Genomic DNA, 27,714 nt, shown 5'->3' on the forward strand with positions numbered 1-27,714 from the left:
GTGAGCAGGTGCTCATGTTGACATTTAAAAGGTATTTGGACAGGCATGTGGATTGAAAGGTTTAGAGGGATATGGGTTACACATAGGCAAATAGGCCAAGCCTAGATGGAAATATTGGCCAGCATGGACTAGTTGGGGCAAAGAGCCTGTTGCTGTGCTGTACGACCCATTCCTGTTGAAGTATGAGTCATCTTGTTGACATGATATGAGAAGCAAATAGATTATCCATTACTCAGTTGAATGCCGTTTTACTGGATATAATCTTTTTCTATATCTTATGTGTTTATAACTGATAAAAGGACTCAAAGAAAATGAGGGTGGGATAAAGTTTCTGCTAGGTGTTCAAGGCATTGAAGGAATCAACTTTAATTACTGTTGATATCAGGATAATGCTGGAAGGTTGACAACCCTGTATTATCTGCTGTGTTTAAAATGAAAATATAAAATCAATAACTTAAAGATCAATGCTGAAGCTCATCCATTTACATTTCTGTATGGGTTTTCCCTCTGTCTCAAAGCCTTTCAATGGAATTGCCAAAGAAACAGCTTAAACCACCATTCCACCTGAGCCTTCATTTACTAAAATATAAAGCTAAACAAAATCATCGAGTTTTATTTTGTATGTATGATTAGTAACATACAAAAATAAATCATGCATAATCATAACAGTATTTTAATGCTGAGATTATGGTGTGAAATGGGGAAACCCCATAGAAATCCTTCATCAAGATTACTTCAAATCTTAGTGTTTTGATTTTATGACAATGAAATTGTGTCTGAGTTTGATTCCAGTTGTCTTGATTTTCTAGTTTTCAGAATTTGATATGCAAAGATAACCAATAAAACAACAGCGATTATTGAAACAACAAACAAAGCATACAGAGCACTTGCTGCGTCCACACTAGAGATTTCTAATCCCAGGAAATAAACTTGCCCTCCTTCGGTATTTGTTGTCAGGGTTGGTGTGGTTTTCACTGTTGGAGGTTCTACGGTGGTGGCTAACAAAAAAAAACAAGCAATTTATACACGAAGAGCTATTCCCAAGCTTTTTCCCCATTTACTAATACTAAAAAGTGCTGAATTTTGCTTTGCATTTATTGAATTATGACTGGAAACAACTAATAAGTATGGAATCCAAAAAAAATGTAGTCGGAATTTTAAAGAGAGTTTAAAAAGATTATTTGTTCAGACACCAAGGAAACAATATAAAGTGGTGCTCAGATATTTAAGTGAGTTTCACTTGTCACACATTCCTCTAGACAGCTAGTAAAGTCTACTTGGAAATACTACACCCAGTTTCAGAAGTGCACCGGTGTTTGTTGTGTAGTTCCAATTACAAAGACATTGGCCAGCAGCACAAACTGAAAAGCTGTGCTGAGGAGAAACTGCAAAGTGATGAGTTTTTGATGTATTATCACAAGTATATTTAAAGTGAAGGTTTATAGATTTGATTAGTAAAGGCATGATGGGACAAATGCCCTAATTAGGTTCCTGTGTCGATTGTCTTATGGAAGGGCTATTTAGGTCCATGGATGGTAGTAAAGGAAGAGATGTCAGACCAAGTGTGGCACATCTAAAGGCTGCAGGGGACATTACCAATGGATGGAAAAGTGTGGGTGGGGACGACAGATGAGTGAAGAGAGTCGTCTCTGCAGTAAGAAGAAGGTGGTGCAGAAGCAGTGGCTGGCAGAAATGATGAACCCTACCACTTGGGTTGGGATCCTCGGCTGTGATTTTATTGAATGGCAATGTATATGTGAAGATTGACATAGCTAATTACTGCTTCTGTTCTTTTGGGCACATCTGCCAGAATATGAAGGAGCAGGAAGGATTGCAGCAGAGCAAAGAGAGGACTCACTGCCATGTTCTCAATAAACAGTGTGGGTGATCCCATCAGTGGCACCCTCCACTACAGCACAAATAAAAATGAAAGATTACCCTTTATTTAATCTCTACCAGTTTAGATTGTCAGATCTTGCAACCTTTTCAAGAACTGTTGTCTCAATACCAACTTCTTCAGTAAATCAATCCTTACTTTATGAAGTCCAAGTGTAAGGTTTGTCAGCCGTACGAAGCCGGTTAATAAAACAACCTTCGCAGTTAACCAATGTTGGTAGATATTAGAAAATGATCACAAACATTACAAATGTATTTCCTTCAAATGTTATTATGCAGAAAGATATTGACCTACCTTCTGACTGCAGGCACTTGTGTGGCCCTAAAGCAGGATCAGGAAAGCCATTGCAGCGAATAATTGTAGAATAAAACTTGGCTGAAGCTTTGGGAATGCGAGGCAAAGAAGGGTCTGTGTGATTTACATAGAATAATCCAAATCTGTCAGCGTATCCCACAGCCCATTCAAAGTTGTCCATCAGTGACCATGCTGTGTAGCCACGGATATCAACTCCATCGAGTTTGATAGCTATGGGGTCACAATAAAAGATAGTTTGAATTTTATTACACCCCTGTAAGTATCATTCAACAAGGTCTAACTGAAAAGTAATAACAAGTAATAAGAATCTGTAATTGGCCACACATAGGACAGAGAGAGGATGTGAGTGCAAGGGACCAGCATTGGCCTGGGTCTTTTGTAGAGTTAGTGTCATCAGCTCCTGCATGTAAATTCCAAATATTGAATCACTTGGTCTGCTGCCTGTAATTCAGAGAGAAATCCAAGGAATGGATTTAGAGTGAACAATGGGTGTAAGAGGTAGCTTAAAATATATTTTAAATCATCCTATTATATCCTAGTATTTTAATATGTCACTAACAAGTCACAATATTCCAATGAATAAACATCTGTCATTACCACTGTGGCCACTAGACTCAAGAATGTTTTCCACTCCACTGTTATCGGACTCCTGAAAGGATCTTTCATGTGTTAAAAGATGAAGTCTTGATCTCCCAGTCTACCCTGTTGTGGACTTTGCACTTTAGTTGTCTATCTACACTGCACAATCTTTCTAAAGGCAAGACAATATTCTTTTTACTTTGGTGTAATGATGTATGGAATGATCCGTCTGGGTATCATACAAAGCTTCTCACTGTATCTCAGTACACCTGAAAATAAAGATCAAATAATAATAAATCAACTTGGAATTTATTCTACTAGCTGCAATCAAACAGTTCAGTGAAGATTGTTAACAAATATGAATGTATTAATTTCTTAAAATGGGATAAAATCAGAACAAACGATGATGGTTATTTAACTGCAATGCATGTGCTGAAAAAATAATCTTTGAAACTTGCAGATATGAAAGCAAAGGCAATAATTCACATTGAGTGTGAAGCAGAAATAACAAATACATTCAATCTGCCAGGAATGTGCTAATGAAGTATGGTATTTAAAACGTAGAGCCAGAACATTGATTCAGAGAGAGCGAAAAGAAAGGAAATGTTGAAACATGCAAGGAACCATTGTGCAGTTGTTTTGGCAGTGTTTGCGTGCTTAGAGATATGGGCAAGAGGCTTGGACTATTTTGAAGAGTGAGGGCATGGTGGAACATGTGAATATTAGATATTAGTGTTGGATATTAGTGTGGGGAGGGTTTTATCTATGATGGACTGGGCCGTATCCACTACTTATTGTATGATCTTCCATTCAAAGGCATTGGTGTTTCCATACCAGACTGTGATGCAGCCCGTCAATAGGCTTTCCACCACACGTCTGTAAAGTTTGTCTAAGTTTCTGTTGACATGCTGAATCTTCGCGAATCCCTAAGGAAGTAGAGGTGCTGCTGTACTTTCTTTGTAATTGTACCTATGTGCTGGGCCCAGGACAGGTCCTCTGAAATAATAACACGGAGGAATTTAAAGTTGCTGACCCACTCCACCTCTGAGCCTCTGATGAAGACTGGCTCATGGACCTCCAGTTTACTCTTCCTGAAGTCAATAGTAAGCTTCTTGGCCTTGCTGATATTGAATAAGAGGTTGTTGTTATAGCACCACAAAGCTAGATTTTCAGTCTCCCTCTTATGTGCTGAATCATCCCCTCTTTTAGACCATAAGGCATAGGAACAGAGTCAGGCCATTCAGCCCATTGAGTCTGCTCCAGCTGATCCCATATCCCAGTCAACCCTATGCACCTTCCCTCTCCCCCTTGATGTCCCGACCAATCAGGACTCTATCAACCTCCGTTTTGTTTATATCCATGACTTGGCCTCCACAGCAGTCTGTGGCAGAGCATTCCACAGATTCACCACTCTTTGGCTAAAAAAGTTCCTCCTTACTTCTGTTTTAAAAGGTCACCCCTCAAATTTGAGGCTGTGCCCTCTAGTTCTGGATACCCCCACCAACGAAAACATGCTCTCCACATTTCCCCTATCTAGTCCTTTCAACATTTGGTAGGTTTCAATGAGATCCCCCCCACATTCTTCTAAATTGCAGTGAGTACAGGCCCAAAGCTGCCAAATGCTCCTCGTATGTTAACCCCTTCGTTCCCAGAATCCTCCTTGTGAACTTCCTCCGGACTCTCTCCAATATCCTTTCAAAGATAAGGGGCCCCAAACTGTTGACAATACTCCAAGTGCAGCCTGACTAGTGTCTTATAAAGCTTCAGCATTATCTTCTTGCTTTTATATTCTATTCCCCTTGAAATAAATGCCAGCATTGCACTTACCACAAACTCAACCTTCTGGGAGTCTTGCACAAGGACTCCTAAGTCCCTTTGCATATCTGATGTTTAATTTTTCTCCCCATTTAGATAATAGTCTGCACTATTGTTCCTTTTACCAAAATGCATTATCATACATTTCCCAACACTATATTCCATTTGCCACATTTTTGCCCATTCTTCCAATTTATCCAAGTCCTGCTGGCATCTCATTGCTTCCTCAGAACTACCTACCCCTCCACCTATCCTCATATCATTCACAAACTGCCACAAAACCATCAATTCCACTAAATAAATCAATGTGGAAAGTAGCAATCCCAATACTGACTGCTTAGGAACACCACTAGTCACCGATAGCCAACCAGAAAAGTTCCCCTTTATTCCCACTCACTGCCATCTGCCTGTCATCCAATCCACTATCCATGCCAGTATCTTTACTGTAACACCATAGGATTTCATCTTGTGTGTGGCACCTTATCAAATGCCTTCTGAAAATCCAAGTACATGGCATCCGCTATCTCTCCTTTGTCCACCCTGCTTATTACATCCTCAAAGACGTTACTCCCAGAAACTTCAGTCACCTCTGCTCTGCCGTCATCCCCACCAGTATCTTGCTCCAATCCACCTGGGCAAGCTCCTCTCTCATGCCTCTGGAATTCTGTTTATTCCATTGCAATACTGATGTGACTTGTGCTTCTCCCTGTAAAATTACAGTATGTATTCAATCATATTATGATCACTTTCTCCCAAGGGTTCCTTTACATTAAGCTCCCTAATAAGATCTGAGTTATTACACAACACCCAATCTAAGATAGCTTTTCCACGAGTAGGTTCGAGCACAAGCTTCTCTGAAAAGCTATCTCATAGTCATTCAACAAATTCCCCCTCTTGTGAAATGGAGTACCTGTTGTTGAAGTGGATGGCCACTATCTGACGTTCTCCCTTCCCTCTCCTGACAGTCACCCATTTATCTGTCTCCTGTGGCCCCAGGGTGACTGCCTCCCTGTAGCTTCTGTCTATCACTGCTTCACTTTCTCTAACCAGCTGATGGTCATCGAGTTGCAGCTCCAGTTCCTGAACACGGTCTCTAAGGAGCTGCATCTCTGATTCAGCCTATGGCAGTGGTGGCATCAGCAAACTTGTGCATGGCATTAGAGCTGTGCTTAGGCACACAGTCATAAGTATAAGGCCAGTTAACAGGGGGCTAAGCACGCAGCCTTGTGGTGCATCTGTGCTGATGGAGATTGTGGAAGAGTTGTTGTTGCCAATCCAAACTGACTGGGGTCTGCAAGCTAGGAAATTGAGGCCAAGATCTTGAAGCTTATTGATTAGTTTTGAGGGGATGATGGTACCTGTACTAAATTCCAAGCTGTAGTCAATAAAGAGCATCTTGATGTTTGCATCTTTGCTGTCCAGATATTCCAAAGTTGAGGTGGTATCTGCTGTGGACCTGTTGTGCCAATAGGCAAATTGGCGTGGATTTAAGTCCCTTCTCAGGCAGGGGTTGATATGTTTCATCACCAGCTTCATAAAATACTTCATCACTGTGGATGTAAGTGCTACTGGATGATAGACATTGACGCAGTTACCTCATTCTTCTTAGGCTCCGGTATAAGTGAAGCCTGCTTGAAGCAGCTGGGTACCTCACACTGCCAAAGCGAGAGGTTAAAGATCTCATTGAGCATTCCACCCAGCTGACCAGCACAGGTCTTTTGCATTCGGCCAGTTACCCTGCTTGGGCAGGTTACTTTTTGAGGATTTACACTCTTGAAGGATGCTCGCATGGCTGACCTCAGAGGATCATTGGGACACGTCCAGAAGCATGATTGAAAATCTGAAGTTGCTCACATCAGTAATCAGTAATGGGCAATGAACACCTTTTATTTAATTTGCGCAGCATGTATTCAGCTACCTGTTCACGAAACTGTATCTCTGTACTGTTGTCGTCCACCGTCTGCAGAAGTGGTCACAATGTGGTGCAGGCATTCCATTTGTCTGTGTTCTCTACTGGAACAAATGGTTATTTATGCACTGCTGTCACAGAATCTGCTTTTGCACTTCCCTCTGTCTCCTCTTATCCACAAAGGGGAACTAGTATGGAGTACACAGGTACACAAAGTGTGTGAACAGACTGTACAATAAACACCAACATCCAGCATCAGATAGTTTGGAAACTCTGTGTTTGGCATCTGGCCGGCTCTTAGTGGGGCTCCAGAATGCAAATGAGGCATACAGCCAGGGTCAGTATTCATCAGTCTCACTGTAAGTGGATTATATCACTGCATGGCATGTGAAAATAGTGAACTATTATATTTAGTCAGAGAATGATCCATTGTCCAGAATATTTGCTAGTCAAATATGATGTAGTTTACATATGATATGAACATAGGTAGGTCAAGTAGAGTTGAGGAAGCAGGGAATCTCCAGAAGGGCTTAGAAAGAATTGGGCAAAGAAGTTGCAGATGTAGGAAATGTATGATCATATACATTGGTCGAAGACTATTGGTGTAGACTATTTTCTAAATGCGGAACAAATTCAAAATTAAAGGTGCAGAGGGACTGGTGAGTCCTTGTGTAGGATTCCGTACAAGTTAACTTGCAGGTTGAGTCGGAGGTAAGGAAGGTAAGATGCAATGTTAGCATGCATTTCAAGAGGACTATTATATAAAAGCAAGGAGGTGATGCCGAGGCTTGATAAGGATTTGGACAGTCCACACGTGGTGTTGTGAGCAGTTTTGGGCCCCTTACCTCGGGAAGGATGTGCTGGCATTGGAGAAGGACCAACAGAGGGTCATGAGAATGATTCTGGAAATGAAAGTTTTAATGTATGAAAAGCATTGGATGGCTCTGAACTGGAGTTTAGAGAATGAGACGGGTGAGGGGGTGAAGTATCTCATTGAATATTGAAAGATAGAGTGGAGGTGGAGAGGAAGGCTTCCAAAAGTGGGAGATTCTGGGACAAGGTGGCACAGCCCAAGAATAAAAAGATGTCCCTTTAGAACAGAGATGAGGATGAATTTCCTAGCAAGAGGGCAGCAGACCTGTGGAATTCATTGCCACAAGTGGCTGTGAAGGCAAAATAATTGGATTATGGTGGCTGATCGGCTCTTGATTAGTAAGTGTGTCAAAGATTACAGGGAGAAGGCAGGAGAATGGGGTTGAAAGGGATAATAAATCAGCCACGATGGAATGGAGCAAATGTCCCAATTCTACTCCTATGTTTTTTGGTCTTCGGGTCTTAGATGTGTTCAAAATTATCAAAATTTTACTGTGTATAGATGTGAGTTAGTTTTAAATCCAGATCTTCATTTTGTATTATCCTCTAGCAATAAAGGTTCTTATATGAGGCATGGCTGACTTGAATTGATATGCAGGATATTTCTTTTAATATATGAAAACGTTCATCCCATTTTGCCTGAGAATTCTTTTGGCTGGTTTAAAAGTGCAATGGCTGTTGATAAACAGGGAAGCCCAGTGGATCAGCAGGCTCTGATTTTGAAGAGTTTATTATGCTAATCAGCAGTGATTTACAATAAAGAGTGGATTAGAGTTTGGGTTAGTGGACTCTACGGGGTGTGGCAAAGGGCTTTGTTATCATCCAGACTTCACTTACAATTAAGATGTTGTTGCCAACCAAGTCTATTTGTCACTATTATGAAACTGCAACAAGTCCGCAAAATTAGCAGAAAAATTAGAAATAGGAGCCATCTACCTTTTAAAACTTCATTAATGTAACCCCGATAATAATTGATCCTCCAGGTATCATTGAGACCTTGATATCCATGCTCTGAAATACCATTTTCTGTTAGGTAAATTGGAGGATTGTTGAACTCTTTTTTGATCCAGTTAAGAATTTTCCGATAGCCCCATGGGGTTACTTTCAGCCAAAAAGACCCAGAGCTAAGCCAAGTGCGGTCGACAGTTGTCCCAGTTCCCCTAAAAATAGAGAAGGAATTATTTCATAAAATAGACATTTTTGGCAGAAATTGTTAGAAGAGAAATCTAACTTTGAATATATTTTCTAATCTATCTGTCACTACATATTACAGTCAAACCCAATTTAAAATTTACTGTCTTTACTCTTTTGGGATAAATGAACTGGGTCCTCTGAGGCTCTGTGCTCATTTATATGGAAATGTCCTGATGTAATTGCCATGAATTATGCTAACTCAAGGTATTGTACTAACAGCAAAGATCAATATAATGAAGACTGCCAAGAAAGGTCAAAGCCCTCTCAGTAAGAAAAGTACTGGAAGAACTCGGTCAGTCATGCAGCATCTGTGGAAAAAGGAAAAAGTTTAGGTTGCAGTGTAATGCAGGGTCTCAGATATGAAATGTTCACTGATTTCCCTTTTGACAGCAAATAAAATCTGTCATTTTATTTATTTTGCCAGATGGAAGCCCTGCATGAGAGCAGCTGATAACATTGCCCTCAACTGCAAAAAATCTCCAAAGTAGTTACAGCAATTTCAATATGCAACATTGACACAGATTCCAGAAAGTTCAAATTGACGTTTATAAATGCTGTCTTCTTTCCTGAAGGAAATTATTAAAATATGTTTTTCTACTTTGCAAAGGAAACATAGACTTTTACTTCCAATATTTCTCCAGGATATCAGCTGTAGTTTCAGCAAGACGTATCTAGAAAACCTAATATAAATTACTCCAATATTTCATGCATCTATATAGATAATTTAAAAGGTCTTTATAAATATGAGATTCCCAACGGGTCATCAAGAAACTCAGGAGTGCTCATTGAAGTATTCAACAAAGGGAACGTTTTGTGGAGTTCAGGAAGAGATGTTAGAAAATCTAGATGACTGGAAGTCTATTGTTGATGGAATTACGGAGCCAAGAGAACAGCTTGATTGAAACCTGGACAGGAAGTAAGATGGGGTAAAGGAGGATCAGAAGTTTGAATTTTGTACTTTGCAAATGGAGCCAATATAAATCAATGAGGATTAAAAGGCGATATGAAAGCTAGCAACCCAGATTCAATTCCATCGCTGTCTGTAAGTAGCTTATACCCTGTGACCATGTGGGTTTCCTCCGGCTGCTCCGGTTTCCTCCCACATTCCAAAGGCCAGTAGGTTATTTGTTTAGAGATACAGCACAGAACAGGCCCTTCTGGCTCTTCGAACAGCACTGTCCAGCAACCCACCCATTTAACCCTAGTCTAATCATGGGACGATTTACAATGATCAATGAACCTGCTAACTGGTATGACTTTGGACTGTGGGAGAACACCAGAGCACCCAGAGGAAACCCACGTGGTCGTGGGGAGAACATACGAACTCCTCAGAGTAGATGCTGGAAATGAAGTCTGTTGGTCAAGGGGGGTAACCTGGGTGGTGTGGTTCATTGAGCCGAGGGACCTGTTATCATACTGTATCTCCAAATAAAAGAAAATACAAAAAAGGCAAAAAAGTTTTAGTTGAATGAAGCCAATCAATAGTGAATGAGTGGAGTTTGTGCTGGTTATGACCATGGTGTCTTGGATTCAGGGACGGAGGAGTTTATTATTGACTCTCCACTGACAAGACAGAGAAAACAAGACCAAATAATTGACATGACTGATTGTGGGTGGAGGCAAGTATTGGTGATGCATGATTGATAATAAAAGCCAAGTTTTGCATTGACAGCATGTAGATAAAAGGAGGGGAGGGCAAAGGTTGCTGAGGGAGACCAAAGGGTAGAGTTAGGGCAGGCAAAAGCAGCCAGTGATGTAGATTCACCAAATGGATATGTAGCAGGAAAAGCATGTGAGGACTGTTCATTAGGAATTAGTGATGGAGTAGAGGCATTGGACGTGGTATTGTAAAGTAACTACAGTCTAGCAAATATTTAACTCAAATAACATTATGTACTATTTTTTTATTTAAAATCTTACCTGTCAGCATCATACAGTGGGATAAGGTTTCCAAGATTGGCATTGAAAGCCAAAACGGTGGTGTAGTGATTAAATCCCATATAATCGTAGGTTCCTTTAATTCTTCTTTTTTCAGATTCTGAAAACTCTGGGAGCCTGAGAATGTTATTTGATAGACAGTCAAGTACCTCAAACAACATTTTTCTTGCCAAGTTCTACCACTCATGCCTGCTATCCTCAGATTTCTTTCTGACAGATGTTTAAAATGATTTTGGTTTGTTTAAGTAAGCAAAAATGACTCACATCCTGTTAATGGTTCCAAGTGGACCAGGATCAGGGTTATTAGCACAGACATACGTCATGAAATTTGTTGCTTTGAGGCAGCAATACCATGTCAGACTTAAAATTTACTATGAGTTACATTTTTAAAAAGTGCAAATGAGGAAAAGTGAGGTTGTGTTCATGCGTTCATGGACCTGAAAAAGGCAGTAACTTCCAAGTAGACAAGGCAAGCTAAACCCGTTCTGTAGTCATGTGATGCTATCCTGACATCAAAAGCAACTTTGGAACTCCACTCTTTTCCTGGCTCTTCAAATGCTCTTCCTTACTAAACCTTTTTTCAAGCAATTGTACAAAATAATGGATTTTGGACTTGTATTCTATTTTTTAAATTGTTGGCAATGTTGTTAATATATTGCTGTTGTAGTATCAATGATAAACTAGTGGAGTTCCTCCCCAGAGGACACCCAGCAGGTGGCATTGCATAGTGATGAGAGAAAAGAGCCAATTCCTGCAAAATGAGGCAAAAACCGAGGAATATTTATTCATGGCTTCAAAATTACTAAACAATTACCATATATAATATGTGTGTGTGTTTGCGTGTGTGCGCGTGTGCATGCGTGCTTATCTTGTATAATGCAGTTAGAATTATTGGTCATGGATGTATTTCCAGGCAATAAGCACCTTTGTCTAAGTGACTTTATTTTTTTTCAATACTCACATTGAATCATTTTATTGATTCAATGTGTAATTACAGCCATGGCAATACATGCTCAAAGCAACTTTAATCCTTATTACAGGCTTTGGGTTGTTTTCCAAAGCCCAGATTAATACAACACTGCAGATCACAGGAAAAATGAGTGTCAATACCTAGCAGTATATCACACTTTATATAATTTCAATCATTAAAATGGCTTACTTCTTACCGGGACTTGGGCAATCCTTGAGCCAAGCTCTTCTCCCTCACACGAGTTTTCATTATCTCATTGTAGTCACCATCTTTAAAGATTGGATATGCAAACCAACCACCATAAAACTAAAGGAGAAAAATATTAGATTACACATTGGCAGTGGCCAGATTATTTCTGGGGGCTAGCCTTTTTGAAAATTAATTATGGAATCACAATTGCTCTGTTCCCATTCTTTCTAAAGCAGATTGCAAACATTTCCATGTGTTGAAGATCTGTTGTTATGATTATTCCTGTCACTGTAATTAATGCATGCCTTTTCTTCCAGTTCTTGTCATTAATGTCTGAAGTTGCCAGCATTTGAGGGGACATTTCAGAATACACAGAGTAGAACATATTTCAACAAGAAAGGAAAATTCAAAGTAGTTAACATCTGTGGTTAACATAAAAACAACAATACTTTAAGAAAAAGAATGTATAAATATGCACAGGCACATAGCAGATCCCAAGATGGAAAATAAAACAAAGCAGTAAGAAAGCACAAGCTTACAAAACTAAGAGATTAATATGGAAGAAACATTTAGAGTATCAGGTGCAGCTACCTGAATAAAAGGTAGTAAGAGTTTCTATAGCTATTTTTAAAAATAAAATAGTTAACAAAATGAACATTGGCCCAATAGAACATGAGAAAGCAATAGGCCACTGGTTTCTTCAGTCCTGCTCTAAAACACTGTCATTTTCCTGCTATCTCAGGCAGAGAATTTCACTCATTTGTTACCCTCACATGTTATGAAATTTCTCCATATTTCAGTCCTAAACTTATTCTGAGAGTATGAGCTCTCAGAGGAAGCATCCTCCCTGAACTCAGCATGTAGAAATCTTGCTTCAATGAGATTCTTTGTCTAAGTAAAATATGGATCTGGTCTCGTTCATCTTTCATTGTGTAGTAAAGCAGCCATTCTTTAAACTAGCCCAATGAACCTTGGTGCATTCCCTCTGACAAGTATACTCACTACTAAGTTGAGACCAGCTGTTTATGCCCTACTACCAGGTACGAGTTCACCTGGACCTTGTATCATTGAATCAGGGAATTAGTAATGAAATGAAGGAGACTACTGATAAATTAAACAAGTGCTTTCAGCTGCCTTCTCAAGAGAATGTAGAGAGGGAGGAGCTCTGGAGAGCTATGTTCTCTAGTTAAGCAAATTGATGAAGCTACAACTGATGAATTCCTGGATTTTGATGAGGTTCATCCTAGAGTCTTAAAAAATGTGGCTAGTGAGAAAGCTAGTCCCAGTCCTGAAGCAACTCGAGTGATTCTGCAGATGCTGGAAATAAATAAAAACACAAAATGCTAGCAGAACTCAGCAGGCCAGACAGCATCTAAGGGAGGAAGTAGTGACGACGTTTCGGCCTGTCTGGGACTACCTCCTCCCATAGATGCTGTCTGGTCTGCTGAGTTCTGCCAGCATTTTGTGTTTTTATCCCAGTCCTGAAGGTGGGTCTCGGCTCAAAACGTCAACTGTTTATTCATTTCCATAGATGCTGCCTGACCTGCTGAGCTCCTCCAGCATTTTGTGTGCATTACTCCAGATTTCCAGCAACTACAGAATCTCCTGTGTTAGTGAGAAAGCTGACGTGTTGGGTTTAACTTTTCAAACTTCCTTAGATTTGGGCAAAAGTACTATTAGATTGGAAAATTTTTTAAATGGCAAAATTAAACTCAGTAATCAAAAAATGATGGAGATGGAAAGCAGGAAGGAAGTACTTTTCTAACTACATATCAAGAAGAAATTGTTAGAAGCTACTAAAAGGTGTTACAGAGCAACGTTTAGGAAAATCAGTTGGGCATAGTTAATATGGTTTTGTGAAAGGAAAATCACATGTGATTAATATTCTTTGAAGAAAGATGCATTGTAGACAAAGTGGATGCATTTGATAAGATACCACATTAAGGATTATTGCAGAAAATAAAATTTCACAGTGTAGGAGATAGTATGGATAAAAGAAATAGAAGACATAATAGAAGACATTTTACAGATTGGTTGGTTAGGATTGGGATTGGGCAAAGGTGGCACCAGTGAACAATGCAGCCAAGGGCAACATCCTCCAGACAGTTCACAAAACTACCTCCTTCACTTCTTTTTCTTTCAGATGTGTTTCTGCTGCTGTTGGAGACTGATCGACATGTGATCGGTATGTTTTCGGGTCAATTGAGCAATCTGGCACTTGGTTGTCGCTGAGAGGGTTCCATGAGGTTTCGAGTGAGGTGTGCAACCTGGAGAGGCCATGATTGATGCCATTTCTCACCGATCTTGGCGATTAAAGCATTGAGAACGATTGAAATCATTGAGGCAAGAGCAGAAGGTGTGCAAGTGTTCAGTGGTGTCTACCAGCCTCTCGCTCATTGCTACAGGAGGAAGTGTCTGGGTGTGAGTGGTCTCTCTCTTCCTCTCGTCCACTGCTCCCAGAGGAAGGTCCCTTCAATCGAATGCTCTCTCTCTCTCTCTCTCTCTCTCTGTCCCCCTCACTCGATACTGCTGGAGTCCTGGGTCTTGGGTAAGGTTTAATCAACATGGTTTGTGTATTGGACTCTACAGTTCACATTATGGTGTGTTTGTGGTCGCTCCTTTTTTGTTGCTATTTTGTGCGATTTTGCTCAGGCGGACTGGCTCCTTGGCCTGAAGTTAATGAACGACACAGAGCTAGATTGAACTGAACTGAGTGGAAGTGAATAAGCCAGGACTGGTTCAATGATTTGTGGTCTGGTGTTTGTATTCTGTGCTTTTCACTTTTTTGTTGTTGTTAGCAGAATTTGTTCTTTTTTTGTGCATTCGCGGTTTGATGTTTTTCTTTGAATGGGTTCCATGCTGTTACTTTGTCTTGAGGCTGTCTGTGGGAAAATGAATCTCAGGGCTATATACTGCATACAGACTTTGATGATAAATGTTACTTGAAATTTTGAACTTTTTAACAATTTATGTAAATGACTGATGAAAAGGACAGAAGTTATGGTTGTAAAATATGCTGAGAGCGACCACAAAGTTAACTGGGAAATTAGGTTTTGAAGAGGAGGTAAGGACGTATTTCAAAAGGAGTGAACAGAGGTCAGGCAAATGGAGTTATAATGTTGGAAAACATGGAATTGATTTTGTCAAGAAACATTAAAGAGCATATCATCCAAAAGCTGAGAATTAGCACGTAATAAGGAAGCTAACAATGTCATTGTTTGCTGTGGGAAATTAAAGTATCCTTGTAACCTCTCAGGGCAGGTTCCAGTCATTCATGAAGGCAGCTTACATCTGCCTTTAGAAATTCTGGTCCTGCCAGCATCACCCATATTGTATAATTGAAATGGGGGGCGGGGAAGTTGTGACACATCTCCTTCCTTCAATTTCCATTACTGTTAGAGATTTGTTAAGCCAACATTTATATGTTTTTCATTTTCTTTTTATCTAATTTTTTCTTACGATCCCATACTTTGGTTTCCGTACCTAATTTTACCTTAAATTTGTTCTGCGCCAACCCAACCTCCCTGGTTTAGACACTGCTGCTCTTTGACCCTTCTTATGACTGGTCAAGCAGATACACTATTGCTGACATGGGCTCCAAACCCCTCGGTCAAGGATCTGTTACTTTCTGCGTAGCTGAATTTTAGAAGCAAAGGCTCATAAATGCCTGAGGATGATCACAAGCATTTGACCCAAACATGTGGTCCATCACTCAACAGTGATTAGGAACAGAAGGAGTTTATTTCCTCCTGTTAATTAAGTCCAACGTATTTATCTGCAAGTAAGAGGCAAACAAATAGTATTCTTGCTTTCTCACCATCAGATGTCTATTTGCTGCATCCACATCTTCTTGTTTGTACGGATTTCTTGGTTCAACCCAGTCAGAGTTTATTGTTATGGAAATGAGACCATGCTGCTGCGATCTGTAAGTGTCATTGTACAAATGCCAAACTTCAGCATGAGCTTTGATTAGATTGTGAGCAACAACATACGGAGCTGTGCCCAGTCTTGTGGCAATACCTACAAGCATAAGAAAGAATGATTTATTAAACCAAAGTCACTTAATACTTTTAGGAATAATTAGGAAAGAGATTAATGTCTGTTAATAACTGCATGTTGTACTGACTAGAAATTTAGTTCTATTGACTTAAGAGGGTTGAATTACAGAAGCAGAATATATTTTATTCCCAATCCAAAATACTGTATGTTCATTATGTGATGATGAATTTGAGACTGAAACTGCATGTGATGGGGTTTGAGAATCATTAACAGAATTTTTATATTTAAAATGACTATTGTAATTAAGGCAGTTGGTAATGTTACAGAAAATTAAAAACACAGCATTTGCTTACTGAAGTTTTAAAAGCAATCAAATCGGTGAGAGCTCAAGTGTTGCCTTTACACCCCTCCTAATTTTATTTGTACTGAGGTCAATAAGAAATGAAATTTAGTATGTAGGTGTGAAAATTCTATGGGTTTCATACATGAGGAGTGAAGTTCAAGCTGCCTTATTAGATTTAGAGATATAGTGTGGTTACAGGCCCTTACAGCCAAATGAGCCCGTACCTTCCAATTACACCCATGTGACCAATTAAGCTGCTAACCCATGTGTATTTGGAATGTGGGAGGAAACCAGAGCACCTGGAGGAAACCCAAGTGGTCATGGGGAGAAACCCCTTAAAAAACAGGGACAGAATCAAACCTGAGTCACTGGTACTGTAATAGTTTTGCCCCTAACTTCTATAACTTTTTATTTAGAATCATGTTGCTGGTAAGGCTAGCATTTTTATTGCCAGTCCCAATTACCATTACCATTGACAATGTGGTAGGGAGCTACTCCCTTCAGGTTTTTCCATTTCTCTGTTGGAGCACTGGTACTTGAGCATGGCACAATTGAAGGCCATTCCAGAAGCTCCCACATTGAGCCTGGAGTTAGACTGGGTTAATAAAGCAGATGGCTGTTTCCAACCCTGATGTACCTTAGTATACATAAGTTCAAAGTAAATTTATTATCCAAGTACATTTGTGTCATCATATACAATCCTGAGATTCATTTTCTTGCAGGCATACTCAATAAATCCATAATAACCATAGTAGAATCAATGAAAGACCGCATTAACTTGAGTGTTCAACCAGTGTGCAAAATACAACAAACTGTAAATAACAAAAAGAAAGAGAAAAAAGAAATAATAATAATCATCATCATAAATAAATAAACAATAAATATCAAGAACATGAGATGAGAATTCCTTGAAAGTGAGACCACAGGATGTGGGAACATTTCAATGATGGGGTAAATGAAGTTGAGTGAAGTTATTTCCTTTGGCTCAGGAGCCTGGTGGCTGACTGGCAATAACTGTTCCTGAACCCGGTGTTGTGTGTCATGAGGCTCCTGTACCTTCTTCCTGATGGCAGCAGTGAGAAGAGAACATGTCCAGTGTGGTGGAGATCGTTGATGACGGATGCTGCTTTCCCGTGACAACGTTCCATGTAGCTGTGCTCAATGGTGGGAGGGCTTTAGCCGTGATGGACTGGGCGTATCCATTATTTTTTGTATGATTTTCTGTTCAAGGGCATTGTTGTTTCCATACCATGCTGAGATGCAGCCATTGAATATACTTTCCATCACGCATCTATAGAAGTTTGTCAAAGTATTAGATGCCATGCCAAATCTTTGCAGTCTCCTAAGGAAGTAGAGGTGCTAACCCTCTCCACCTCTGATGAGAACTTGTGGATGGAAGTCTGGTTTCTTCCTCCTGAATTCAATAATCAGCTCCTTTGTTTTGCTGACAATGAATAAGAATGCCTGGCACCACTCAGCCAGAATTTCAGTCTCCTTCCTGTATGCTGATTCGACACCATCTTTGATTCAGCCTACGCCATTTTCAAACTTGAATATGGCACTGAAGCTGTGCTCAGCCACACAGTCATAGGTGTGAAGTGAGTAGAGCAGGGGGTGAAGCACTCAGCCTTGTGGTTCTCCTGTGCTAATGGAGATCGTGGAGGAGATGTTGTTGCATATCTGAACTGTCTGGGGAGTGAGGAAATTGAGGGTCCAATTGTATTGAGGCCAAGGTCTTGATGATTATTGATTAGCTTTGAGGGGATGATGGTATTGAATGCCGCACTGTAGTCGATAAGGAGCACCCTGATGTTCAGATGTTCCAGTGTTTAGTGAAGAGCCAATGAGACCTGCTTTGCCGGTAGCCAAATTGGAGTGGATCTAAGTCACTCCTCATGCAGGAGTTGATATGTTTCATCACCAACCTCTCAAAACACTTCATCATAGTGGATGTAGGTACTACTGGATGACTGTCATTGGGGCAGGTTAACCAGTTCTTCTTAGGCATCTGTTTGAAGCAGGTGGGCACCTCAGACTGCTGAAGCGAGAGGTTAAAGATCTCAGTGAACACTCCAGAAAGCTGATCAGCACAGGTCTTTAGTACCTGGCCAGGTGCCCCGTCTAGGCTGGATGTTTCTCATGGGTTTTCCCTCCTGAAGGGTGCTTGCATATCGGCCTTGGAGAGCGATATCACAGGATTGTCGGGGGGCTGTGGCAGTTCATGGTTTTGATGGTCCACGTTTTGATGGTCAAAGTGAGCATAGAAGGCATTGAACTCATCTGGAAGCGAAGCCCTAGTGTTGCCTACGTTGCTTGATTTTGTTTTATAAGAGGTGACGGTATTCAAGCACTGCCACAACTGTTCAGCATCCTTCATTGATTCCAGAATTGCCACTTCACTTGTGACATACATTCCGGAGATGGTACCTGGATCTCTTGTAACTTTCTTAGTCACCAGACTTAAATGCCTCAGATCTGGCCCTCAGCAGATTGCAAATCTCATGGTTGTGGGAGACTGAATGATTTAATGGCAACCCATGAATGATGTACTTAATCAGATCCCCAGTTGAGTCCTTCAACACAACCCAGCTCACCATCTTGAAGCAATCCCATAGCTGCTTCGTTGCCTCCCCTGACCGCCTCTTTGTTGGCCTAATCTCTACAGTTGGGTTTCTTCCAAATCCAGTTGCTTCTGAAGTCATTAGTAATAAGATATGTTGTACTTAAAAAGGTCCATGGATTGTTAGTCCTGGTCTATGGATTGCTAAATACCTGCTAAGTTCTTTAAAGTCTAACTTTATGTATAAAATTGCTTTGGGAGATTTGATTTTCCAGTGGTGTCAGGTATGATGCAATCAAAATGAATGAACTATTAAGTATTCATTAGCTACACTGTCTGTTCTGGAGAAATTAAGTAAACTACTTAGTTATTTGGAAATTTGAGTTGACATGAGAATTTGACTCTTTTAGATGTGTATTTTCCTTTTACTCAGCTCCATCTATCAGTGTTTTTGTTATTACTGTTTCAGGTGGGCACCTCGATAGAGCTAATTACATTAACGTCATCCACATGAATCACAACCACGATCTCCATAAACTCAGAGATAACAAATCTCCCAGCTCATTACTCTGTATCTGGAAATCCTGTGTAGAAATGTGTCCCAAGTCCTTTAAAAAAAACTCATCAGCACCAAACTGAAACAAACTGTAGAACTATTTGAACTTAACCTGCTATAGCTTCAATTAAAATATACACTTGTGCCAATGTTGCTTAATATGCAAATGAGAAATGGGGAAGTCTGCAGAGTTTCTGTAACAACCCTGATCAATCGAAGCATTAGATTCCACAACAATATTCTACTCTTCTATAAACGTGAGGGTGGCAGAACAGGGAAACACTTCAGTTTTTTTCCAACAGCTTTAGAACGATTAGTGAATTGTACACTGAATAACTGAGCAATGAGTCAGGGAGTTCGGGAAGAGGCTGAGGAGCAGGATCTCCAAGGTAGCAATCTCTGGATTACTCCTAGTGCCACATGCTAGACAGGGCAGGAATAGGATGATGGTACAGATGGATGAGTGGCTGAGGAAGTGGTGCAGGAGGCAGGGTTTCAGATTCCTGGATCATTGGGAACTCTTCTGGGGAAAATATGACCTGTACAGAAAGGACAAGTTAGAGCTGAATATTGTAGTGGGGGACAATATCCTTGCAGGCAGGTCTTTACTAGATACGTTGGGGAGGGATTAAACCAGTGGTTCCCAAACTTTTCTATGCCCCACACCCCTAGGAAATGTTTGATTAATGTTCACACCCCCTACAAAAGTAATATCACATTTGAAGATGAAGTCTAATTTCTAATTTTTGAACCACAAATTGAACCACATACAATACTGCGGGTGAACAAATTGAACTTAAAAAAATAAGCTTTTAACTCAGTGCATAAAATGCAAATATAAATTGAGCAATTAGATTCTAATTTATTCAGAAAAAATTGTAAACAGTAAAATCAATCCCAATTGTGAACATAAAATTCAATGACTTCTTTGCTCCTGCTTCTCATTCATGATTTTGTCAAAACGTGGAACTTTCTTGCTGACTGCGATCCACAGGTCTGCCTGTGGATTCAGGCAATTCCTAGATTTTGTCTTGATTGACAAAAGAGAACTGAATCCAGATTCACACAAGTAGGTTGTTGAAAAAAGATTGAGGACACGGAGTGCTTTTCCACCAGGTCTTGGGAACATAACCAGTGCTGCACACCAAAACTCCTCCAAAGTCTTGCTTTCAAATTGCATTTCAAGAGCTTGATTTGTCCACAAGTCAATAAGATCTTCCTTCAGCTCTTCATCATCTGACATTATCTCCAAATTGTAGGAATATGGATTCATGATCCATTCTTCTGAAATCTTCAGGTCTCCAGCAGCAAAATATCCATCAAACGATTCTGACAGCATTTCCAAATGAGCCACAATTTCTTCACGCACAGTAGGAGTTATGGATCCAGCATCATCAACCATCTCTTCTAGTGAAGGAAAATTTGAGAGACTGCCCCTTTCCATCTTTTGATGTCAAAGACGTAACTCTTCTTTGAAGGCATTCAACTTTTCACAAGCCTTCAATATGTTTATCCCTTTTCCTTGAAGAGAAACACTCAGGTCATTCATACGAGTGAAAATATCAGCTAAGCCAGCATTTGGGTGAATTCCATTGCCCCAACTAGATCACATTCACGCTCCTTCAGAAAAACTTTGATTTCTTCCCGCAGCTCAGAGAAGTGGGTTAAAGCTTGTCCTTGTGACAACCAACGGACTTCTGTGTGGAAAAGCAAAACTGAATGCTCACTTCCCAGATCCTCACAAAATGATTTGAAGATGCGATGGTTCAAAGCAAGCCCCCGATCCAGTTGATGATCTTCACACAAGTATCAAGGATTTTCTTCAAATTTGGAGGCAATGTTTTTAATGCCAAAGCATGTGGATGAAGAAAACAATGGGTAACTTGCAGGTCTGGAATCTCCTTTTTCATCAACACAAAAAAGCCAGATTTATTTCCAAACATTGCAGGTGCCCTGTCAGTGCACACAGAACCAATGACTTTGATATCTAAATCATATTTGGCAAAGAAGTCTTTCACCAGCTGCTTCACATCCTTTGCAGTTGTGTTTGTTTATCTTAAAAAAACAGGTGATCTTCCTTCACAGCACCATCATTGACATACCTCACTAATGTGATGAGTTGGAGTGTGCTTGGGACAAACTTTACTACCACTTCTCAAGGCACACTGGCAGCTGGCTGAGTGATGACTCGTGACTCGTCACTCAAGCACACAAGCCACTCTTTGTCGTACCCCCTGAAATTTCATCTCGCACCCCAGGTTGGGAACCCCTGGTTTAAACAAATTTGGGGAGGGGGTGGGAAATGGAGTGATAGGGCTGAAGATGGGACAATTGGTATACGAGGCGGTGCAGTGTGTGGCGAGACTGTGAGGAAGGACAGGCAGATGATGGGGCAAAGCTGCAGTCAGTGGGATGAGTTGAAGAGTAAGATGGGGCAAGATTGAAACAGGTGACGTAGACAGCTCTGTAGATGTTATATCGGAATGCACGCGATGTACGGAATAAGGTCAATGATCTTGCAGAGCAGTTAGAGATGGGCAGGTGATGTGTGGGCATTACTGAGCTGAAAGAAGATCATAGCTTTACATCCAAGGGTACACCTTGTACCAATAGGACAGGCAGGTAGGCAGAGAAGGTGGCGTGGGTCAGTTAGTAAAAATTGAAGTAAAATTCTTAGAAAGTGGTGACATAGGATCAAAAGATGTAAAATCCCTGTGGATAGAGATAAGAAACTGTTAAGGAAAAGCACCTTGAAGGGAGTTACATTCAGGCACCCAAACAGTAAGATATGAGAAAGAGGATTTGGCCAAAGTTGATTGGAAGGGGACAATAGCAGGGATGATGGCAGAACAGCAATGAGTTTCTGGCAGTAATTTGGAAGGCAAGATAAGGATACATAGAGTTGGGGGTGATTCATTAGCATAGATAGAAGATTGGTTAACCAGTAGAAAGCAGAGAGTGAGGATACATGGTTGTTTCTCTGGTCATCAATCAACGGTGAACAGTGTGCCCCAGGAGTCAGTGCTGGGCCTGCAACTGTTCACGATATACATTAACAATCTGGAATAGGGGACCGAGTGTAGAGTATCTAAGTTTGCTGATGACACTGAGTGGAAAAGCAAATTGTGCAGAGGATACAGAGTCTGCAGAAGGATATAGATAGGTTAAGTGAACGGATAAGGGTCTAGCAGATGGAGTACAATGTTGGTAAATACAATGTTATCCACTTTGGAAGGAAAGATGGAAGATCAGATTATTATTTAAATGGTAAAAGATTGCAGCATGCTGCTGTGCAGAAGGACTTGGGAGTGTTTGTGCATGAACTGCAAAAGGTTGGCTTGCAGATGGAGCAGGCCATCATTGCTAGATTTCTGAATCATTGGGAACTCTTCTGGGGAAGATATGACCTGTACAAAAAGGACAAGTTAGAGCTGAATTTGAGGGGGACCTTCACCAGATTGAATTTAAGAGCAGGGAGGTTATGCTGCAACTATACAGGGTACTGGTGAGGCCGCACCTGGAGTACTGTGTGGGGTTCTGGTCTCCTTACTTGAGGAAGGATATACTGGCTTTGGAGGCGGTGCAGAGGAGGCCCACCAGGTTGATCCCAGAGATGAGGGGTTTAGATGATGAGGAGAGATTGAGTTGCCTGGGTTTGTACTCACCGGAATTCAGAAGAACGAGAGGAGATCTTATAGAAATATATAAAATTATGAAAAGTGTAGGTAAGTTAAAGGCAGGAAAGTTGTTTCCACTGGTAGGTGAGACTAGAATGAGGGGACATAGCCTCAAGATTCAGGGGAGTAGATTTAGGATGGAGATGAGGAGGAACTGCTTTTCACAAAGGATGGTGAATCTGTGGAATTCTCTGCCCAATGAAGCAGTGGAGGCTACCTCGGTAAATGTATTTAAGACAAGGTTGGACAGATTTTTTGCGTAGAAGGTGAATTAAGGGTTATGGGGAAAAGGCAGATAGGTGGAGAGGAGTCCATGGAAAGATCATATTGTATGGTGGAGCACCCTCAACGGGCCAGATGGCTCCTGTTTCTTATGTTCTTATGTAAGGTGAGAGATAGACATATCCCAAAGGTGAAAAAGTGTTCTTAAGGGAGGATGAGGCAACTGTGGATGACAAGGCAAGTCAAAGAGAGCATAAAAGCAAAAGAAAGGGCATGTAGTATTGGAAAATTAGTGGGAGGTTAGTGATCGGGAAGCTGTCTGGTATAGGGGTTGTGGGGTTGGAGGTTTGGCTACTGCTCAGGACTGAAAGAAGCTACAGTAAGTTGTAGAATTTGTCAGCTCCATCTTTGTAGTACCAAAGACATTTCCAAGGAACGGTGCCTCAGAAAAGTGGCATCCATTATTAAGGACCCCAATCACCTGGGACATGCCCTCTTCTCACTGTTACCATCAGGAAACCTGAAGGCACATACTCAGCGAATGAGGAACAGCAACTATTTAATATACATATATATGCTTACTGTAATTGATTCACTTATTGATTTATTCTTTCTATAGTATCATCGTACTGCAGCAGCTAAGTTAACAACTTTCACAGCACATGCTGGTGATAATAAACCTGGTTCTGATTCTTTTAAAAACCAACAGAAGGCAACTAAAAACAAGGAGGTAGAGAAAAGATTAAATCTAAAGGTAAGCTGGTCAATAATATCACAGAGGATACCAAAACTTCTCAGAAATAAAATGAGTAAAGGGAGATGAGAACAGACATAGGACTGCTGGAAAATGACACTGGAGAGGTAATAGTAGACAGCAGCTGTCAATCCCAGGGGATCATGGGTTTGTGCCTCTGGTGGACTGTGTCCTCTCCAGGGTGCAAGCCTGGACGGGAAGATTTGAAGAACCGGCTGTTGCCCATGCAGCGGGCTCCCCCTCTCATGTCACTAATGTAGTCCAAGGGAAGGGCAAGCGCCGATACAGCTTGGCACCAGTGTTGTCGCAGAGGTTGCCAGAGTGAAATTGTAAACACATCAAACTGCCTTAGGGACCCCAGCCCTGGATTTCTTTCTCGGGGTTTACTCCTGAAGTCTTTCCCATGGGTGCGTATGGCTGCAAGGCAGCAGAGATTTAAAATCAGAGATTTCCTTCTCTTAGGTGGGCTGCCAGCTAAGGCTGATGAGCCCCACCTGTCCAAGGAGAGAGGTAGTAATGGGGTCAAAAAACTGATGGATAAACTGAATAAGTATTTTACATCTGTCGTCACTGTGGAAGACACGACCAGCATGCCAGAAATTTGAGACTGTCAAGGAGCAGATTGAGTGTAGTTGCTGTTACTAAGGAGAAGGTCTGAAGGTAGATAAGTTACCTCAGTCAGATGGACTACACCCCAGGGTTCTGAAAGAGGTGGCTGAAGAGATTGTGGAGGCATTAGTAATGATTTTCAAGAATAACTAGATTGTGGAATGGTTCCAGAGAATGGTAAGAATTCCAACTCTCACTCCACTCTTTAAGAAGGGTGGAAGGCAGAAGAAATTAAACTATAGGCCAGTTAGCCTGACTTCAGTGGTTGGGAAGATGTTGGAGTCAATTATTAAGGATGAGGTGTCAGGCGACTGAAGGCACATGTTAAAATAGGCCTTAGTCAACATGGTTTCCTCAGGGGAAAATCTTGCCTGACAGATTCGTTGGAATTCTCTGACGACGTGACAGAAAGGATAGACAAAAGGAAGTCAATGGAGGTCTCTTACTTGAATTTTCAGAAGACCTTTGACAATATGCCATGCAAGAGGCTGCTTAACAGCAATTCATAGAAGGTATAAAGGTGTTGACTATTTTCTAAATGGCAATAAAATTCAAAAATCACAGGTGCAAAGGAACTTGAGAATCCTCCTGCAGGATTCCCTAAAGGTTAGTTTGCAGGTTGAGTAGGTGGAAAGGAAGGCACTGATCAGACCACACTTGGAGTATTGTGAGCAGGTTCAGGCCCCTTTTCTAAAAAAAAACATGCTAGCTTTGGAGAGAGTTAAGAAGACATTTACAAGAATAATTCTGGGAATGAAAGGATTAACTAATGAGGAGCATTTGATGGCTCTGGGCCTGTACTCACTGGAATTTGGAAGAATTAGGATGGTGGTAGGGGGAAGGAATCTCATTGAAACCCATTGAATATTGAAAGGCCTAGATAGATTGGATGTGGAGAGGACATTTCCTATAGTGGGGGAGCCTAGGACCAGAGGGCATGTCCTCCGAATAGAGGGACGTTGATTTAGAACAGAGATGAGAAGTATTTTTTTAGCTACAGGGTTGGGAATCTGGAATTTATTGCACAGGTGGCTGTGGAGACCCAGACATTGAGTATATTTAAAGCGGAGGTTGAGAGTTAGTTATGGCATCAAGGTTCATGGGGAGAAGGCAGGAGAATGGGGTTGAGAGGGATAATAAATCAGCCATGATGGAATGGAAGAGCAGATTTGATGGGCTGGGTGGCCTAATTTTGTTCCTATATTTTATAGTCTAATGGTCTTAAGGAATAATTATACTTCAAAATTAACAATCATAAAGGTAGTAGATAATATCTATTAGAAATAAATACTTTAAATAACCCCACAATGGTGCTTGCAATCTTGCTACTTGAACTGTCTAACACAGTCTAAATGTTGTTGTGTTTGGATATATAAAACCCATATCCTACGTGGTTTAGAAGTGAATTATTCAAGAGGATTACTAGGTTCCCACACAATATGCCCAATGACATTATTGGCTACTGGCATCAATTGGAGACAAGAGTATTCAAAAACAGAAATACAGTTTGAGAAATTTATTGCTTAAGCTTATTTTTTTTGAGAAAGTGTGGTGTTTAGGCAGTAATGTGCATGTGTGTTTGTAAACACATTACCTGGCGCTGCAGTACCATAGCCATATCCCATAAGTGCTGTATTATATGGCTCATTTAATGTTATCCAAAACTTCACTTTATCGCCTAATCTTTGAAAACAGAAATCAGCATATTCGACAAATCGATCAATTGTGCTGCTATTTTCCCAACCACCAACATCTTGCAGTGCTTGGGGCAAATCCCAGTGATAAAGTGTAACCTGTGGATAAAAAAGGCAAATATCAGATTGAGTACCATTGTCTTTAACATTTTAACAGTCTTAAGCTAAATTTTATGTTGTCATTTTACTGCTAAAAATTTTCTCCATATTTTGTCATTATGAGTCAGGAGCAAACCATTATCACATACTGACAAACCCAGCAAATAAAATAACTTCTTTTGAGTAAGTTATTGAAATCAGATGATATTAATAGTCATTAGTATTGTTAGATTTTACTGAAACAAGGTTCTGTATATTAAAGGTCATCATTCATATCATAAAATAAATTTTTAAATTTGATTTTCTGTTTTATGCTTGTGTACCATGTTGTCAGTATGACTGAGTCACTCGACAGAGAATAATCACTTCGTATTTCACTTAAATGTCCATCCATTGCAGAGACAAGAAAAATGCACAGTTGCATCATTTACCAAGCAGCAATCAGTGGTTACATTCAACAGGACAGCACAGGAACAACCCATTCAGCCCACAATACTGTGCCGAGCTAGCTAAAGATCCAAATCACCTAAATACAAGTCCTGCCTACCTACACAATGTCCGTATCCCTCCATCTTCCTCACCTTCATGTGCTTACCTAAACCTCTTTTAAAAGCCTCAAATGTATTTGCCTCTACCACCACACCGGGCGTCCATCATTCTCTGAGTAAAAAACTTACCCCTCACATCCCCTTTGAACCTACCAGCTCTCACCTTCAATGCATGCCATCTGATATTAGACACTTTAACCCCGGGAAACAGCTACGCCCTGTCTACTCTCTACTCTACCAATAGATCACAAGATATACAAGAGCAGAATTAGGCCATTTGGCCCATCAAGTCTGCTTCGCCATTTCATCATGGCCAATCCAATTTTCCTCTCAGCCCCAAACTCCTGTCTTCCCCCCACAAATCCCTTCATGCCCTGACCGATCAAGAATCTATCAACCTCTGTCTTAAATATACATAGAGACTTGGCCTCCACAGGTACCTGTGGCAAAGAATTCCACAGATTTACTATTCTCTGGCGAAAGGAATTCCTCCTCATTTCCATCCTAAAAGGACCCCCCCCCCTATTCTGAGGATGTATCTCTGGTCATAGAACCCCTCCCTCCCCCCCTCCATCATCTAAACATCCACTGTATTGAGGCTTTTCATTTTAATAGGTTTCAATGAGGTCACCCCTCATTCTTCTGAATTCCAGAGAATGCAGACCCAAAGCGTTCCCACGTCCCACCAGAGGAGCATTACGCTATCCTGCCTGTCATCTTTAGCTGAGCAGAGAAAGAAAAGGGTTGAGTTTTTCTTTCCTTTGCTTTCTCCAAGTGAAGCCTCTCTTCACTGAAGCCTCGAAGATCTAAAGCCACTCTGACTCTGTCCACTCAGATGATGGCCATTGTGCATGCCCTTGCCTTCCTTTAATTTGCTCAGGCTAATCAGTCCCATACGGTGAATGGCCACTGGCCAAAGCTCTATTTCACTGCAGCGAACTGCTCCTGCTTTTTATCCTTGGGCAGTGGACCTG

The 27,714-nt window shown here is 40.8% G+C and overlaps 1 protein-coding gene across 1 annotated transcript in view; it reads right to left on the reverse strand.

The window, feature by feature from the left end:
• Nucleotides 1–754: 754 nt before the first annotated feature.
• LOC132394767 (lactase/phlorizin hydrolase-like) overlaps nucleotides 755–27,714 on the reverse strand; it is a 94,459-nt gene continuing 67,499 nt past the window's right edge. The window contains exons 12-18 of the mRNA XM_059971175.1: nucleotides 25,994–26,192; nucleotides 15,497–15,699; nucleotides 11,687–11,796; nucleotides 10,503–10,637; nucleotides 8,325–8,548; nucleotides 2,192–2,422; nucleotides 755–998 (exon numbers count right to left, since the gene is read on the reverse strand). Coding sequence (XP_059827158.1) covers nucleotides 757–998; nucleotides 2,192–2,422; nucleotides 8,325–8,548; nucleotides 10,503–10,637; nucleotides 11,687–11,796; nucleotides 15,497–15,699; nucleotides 25,994–26,192 — 1,344 coding nt within the window. The 3' untranslated portion in view covers nucleotides 755–756. The remainder of the gene's footprint in view (nucleotides 999–2,191; nucleotides 2,423–8,324; nucleotides 8,549–10,502; nucleotides 10,638–11,686; nucleotides 11,797–15,496; nucleotides 15,700–25,993; nucleotides 26,193–27,714) is intronic.

This window comes from Hypanus sabinus, chromosome 5 (genome assembly GCF_030144855.1).
Source record: "Hypanus sabinus isolate sHypSab1 chromosome 5, sHypSab1.hap1, whole genome shotgun sequence".
Classification (NCBI taxonomy): Eukaryota; Metazoa; Chordata; class Chondrichthyes; order Myliobatiformes; family Dasyatidae; genus Hypanus; species Hypanus sabinus.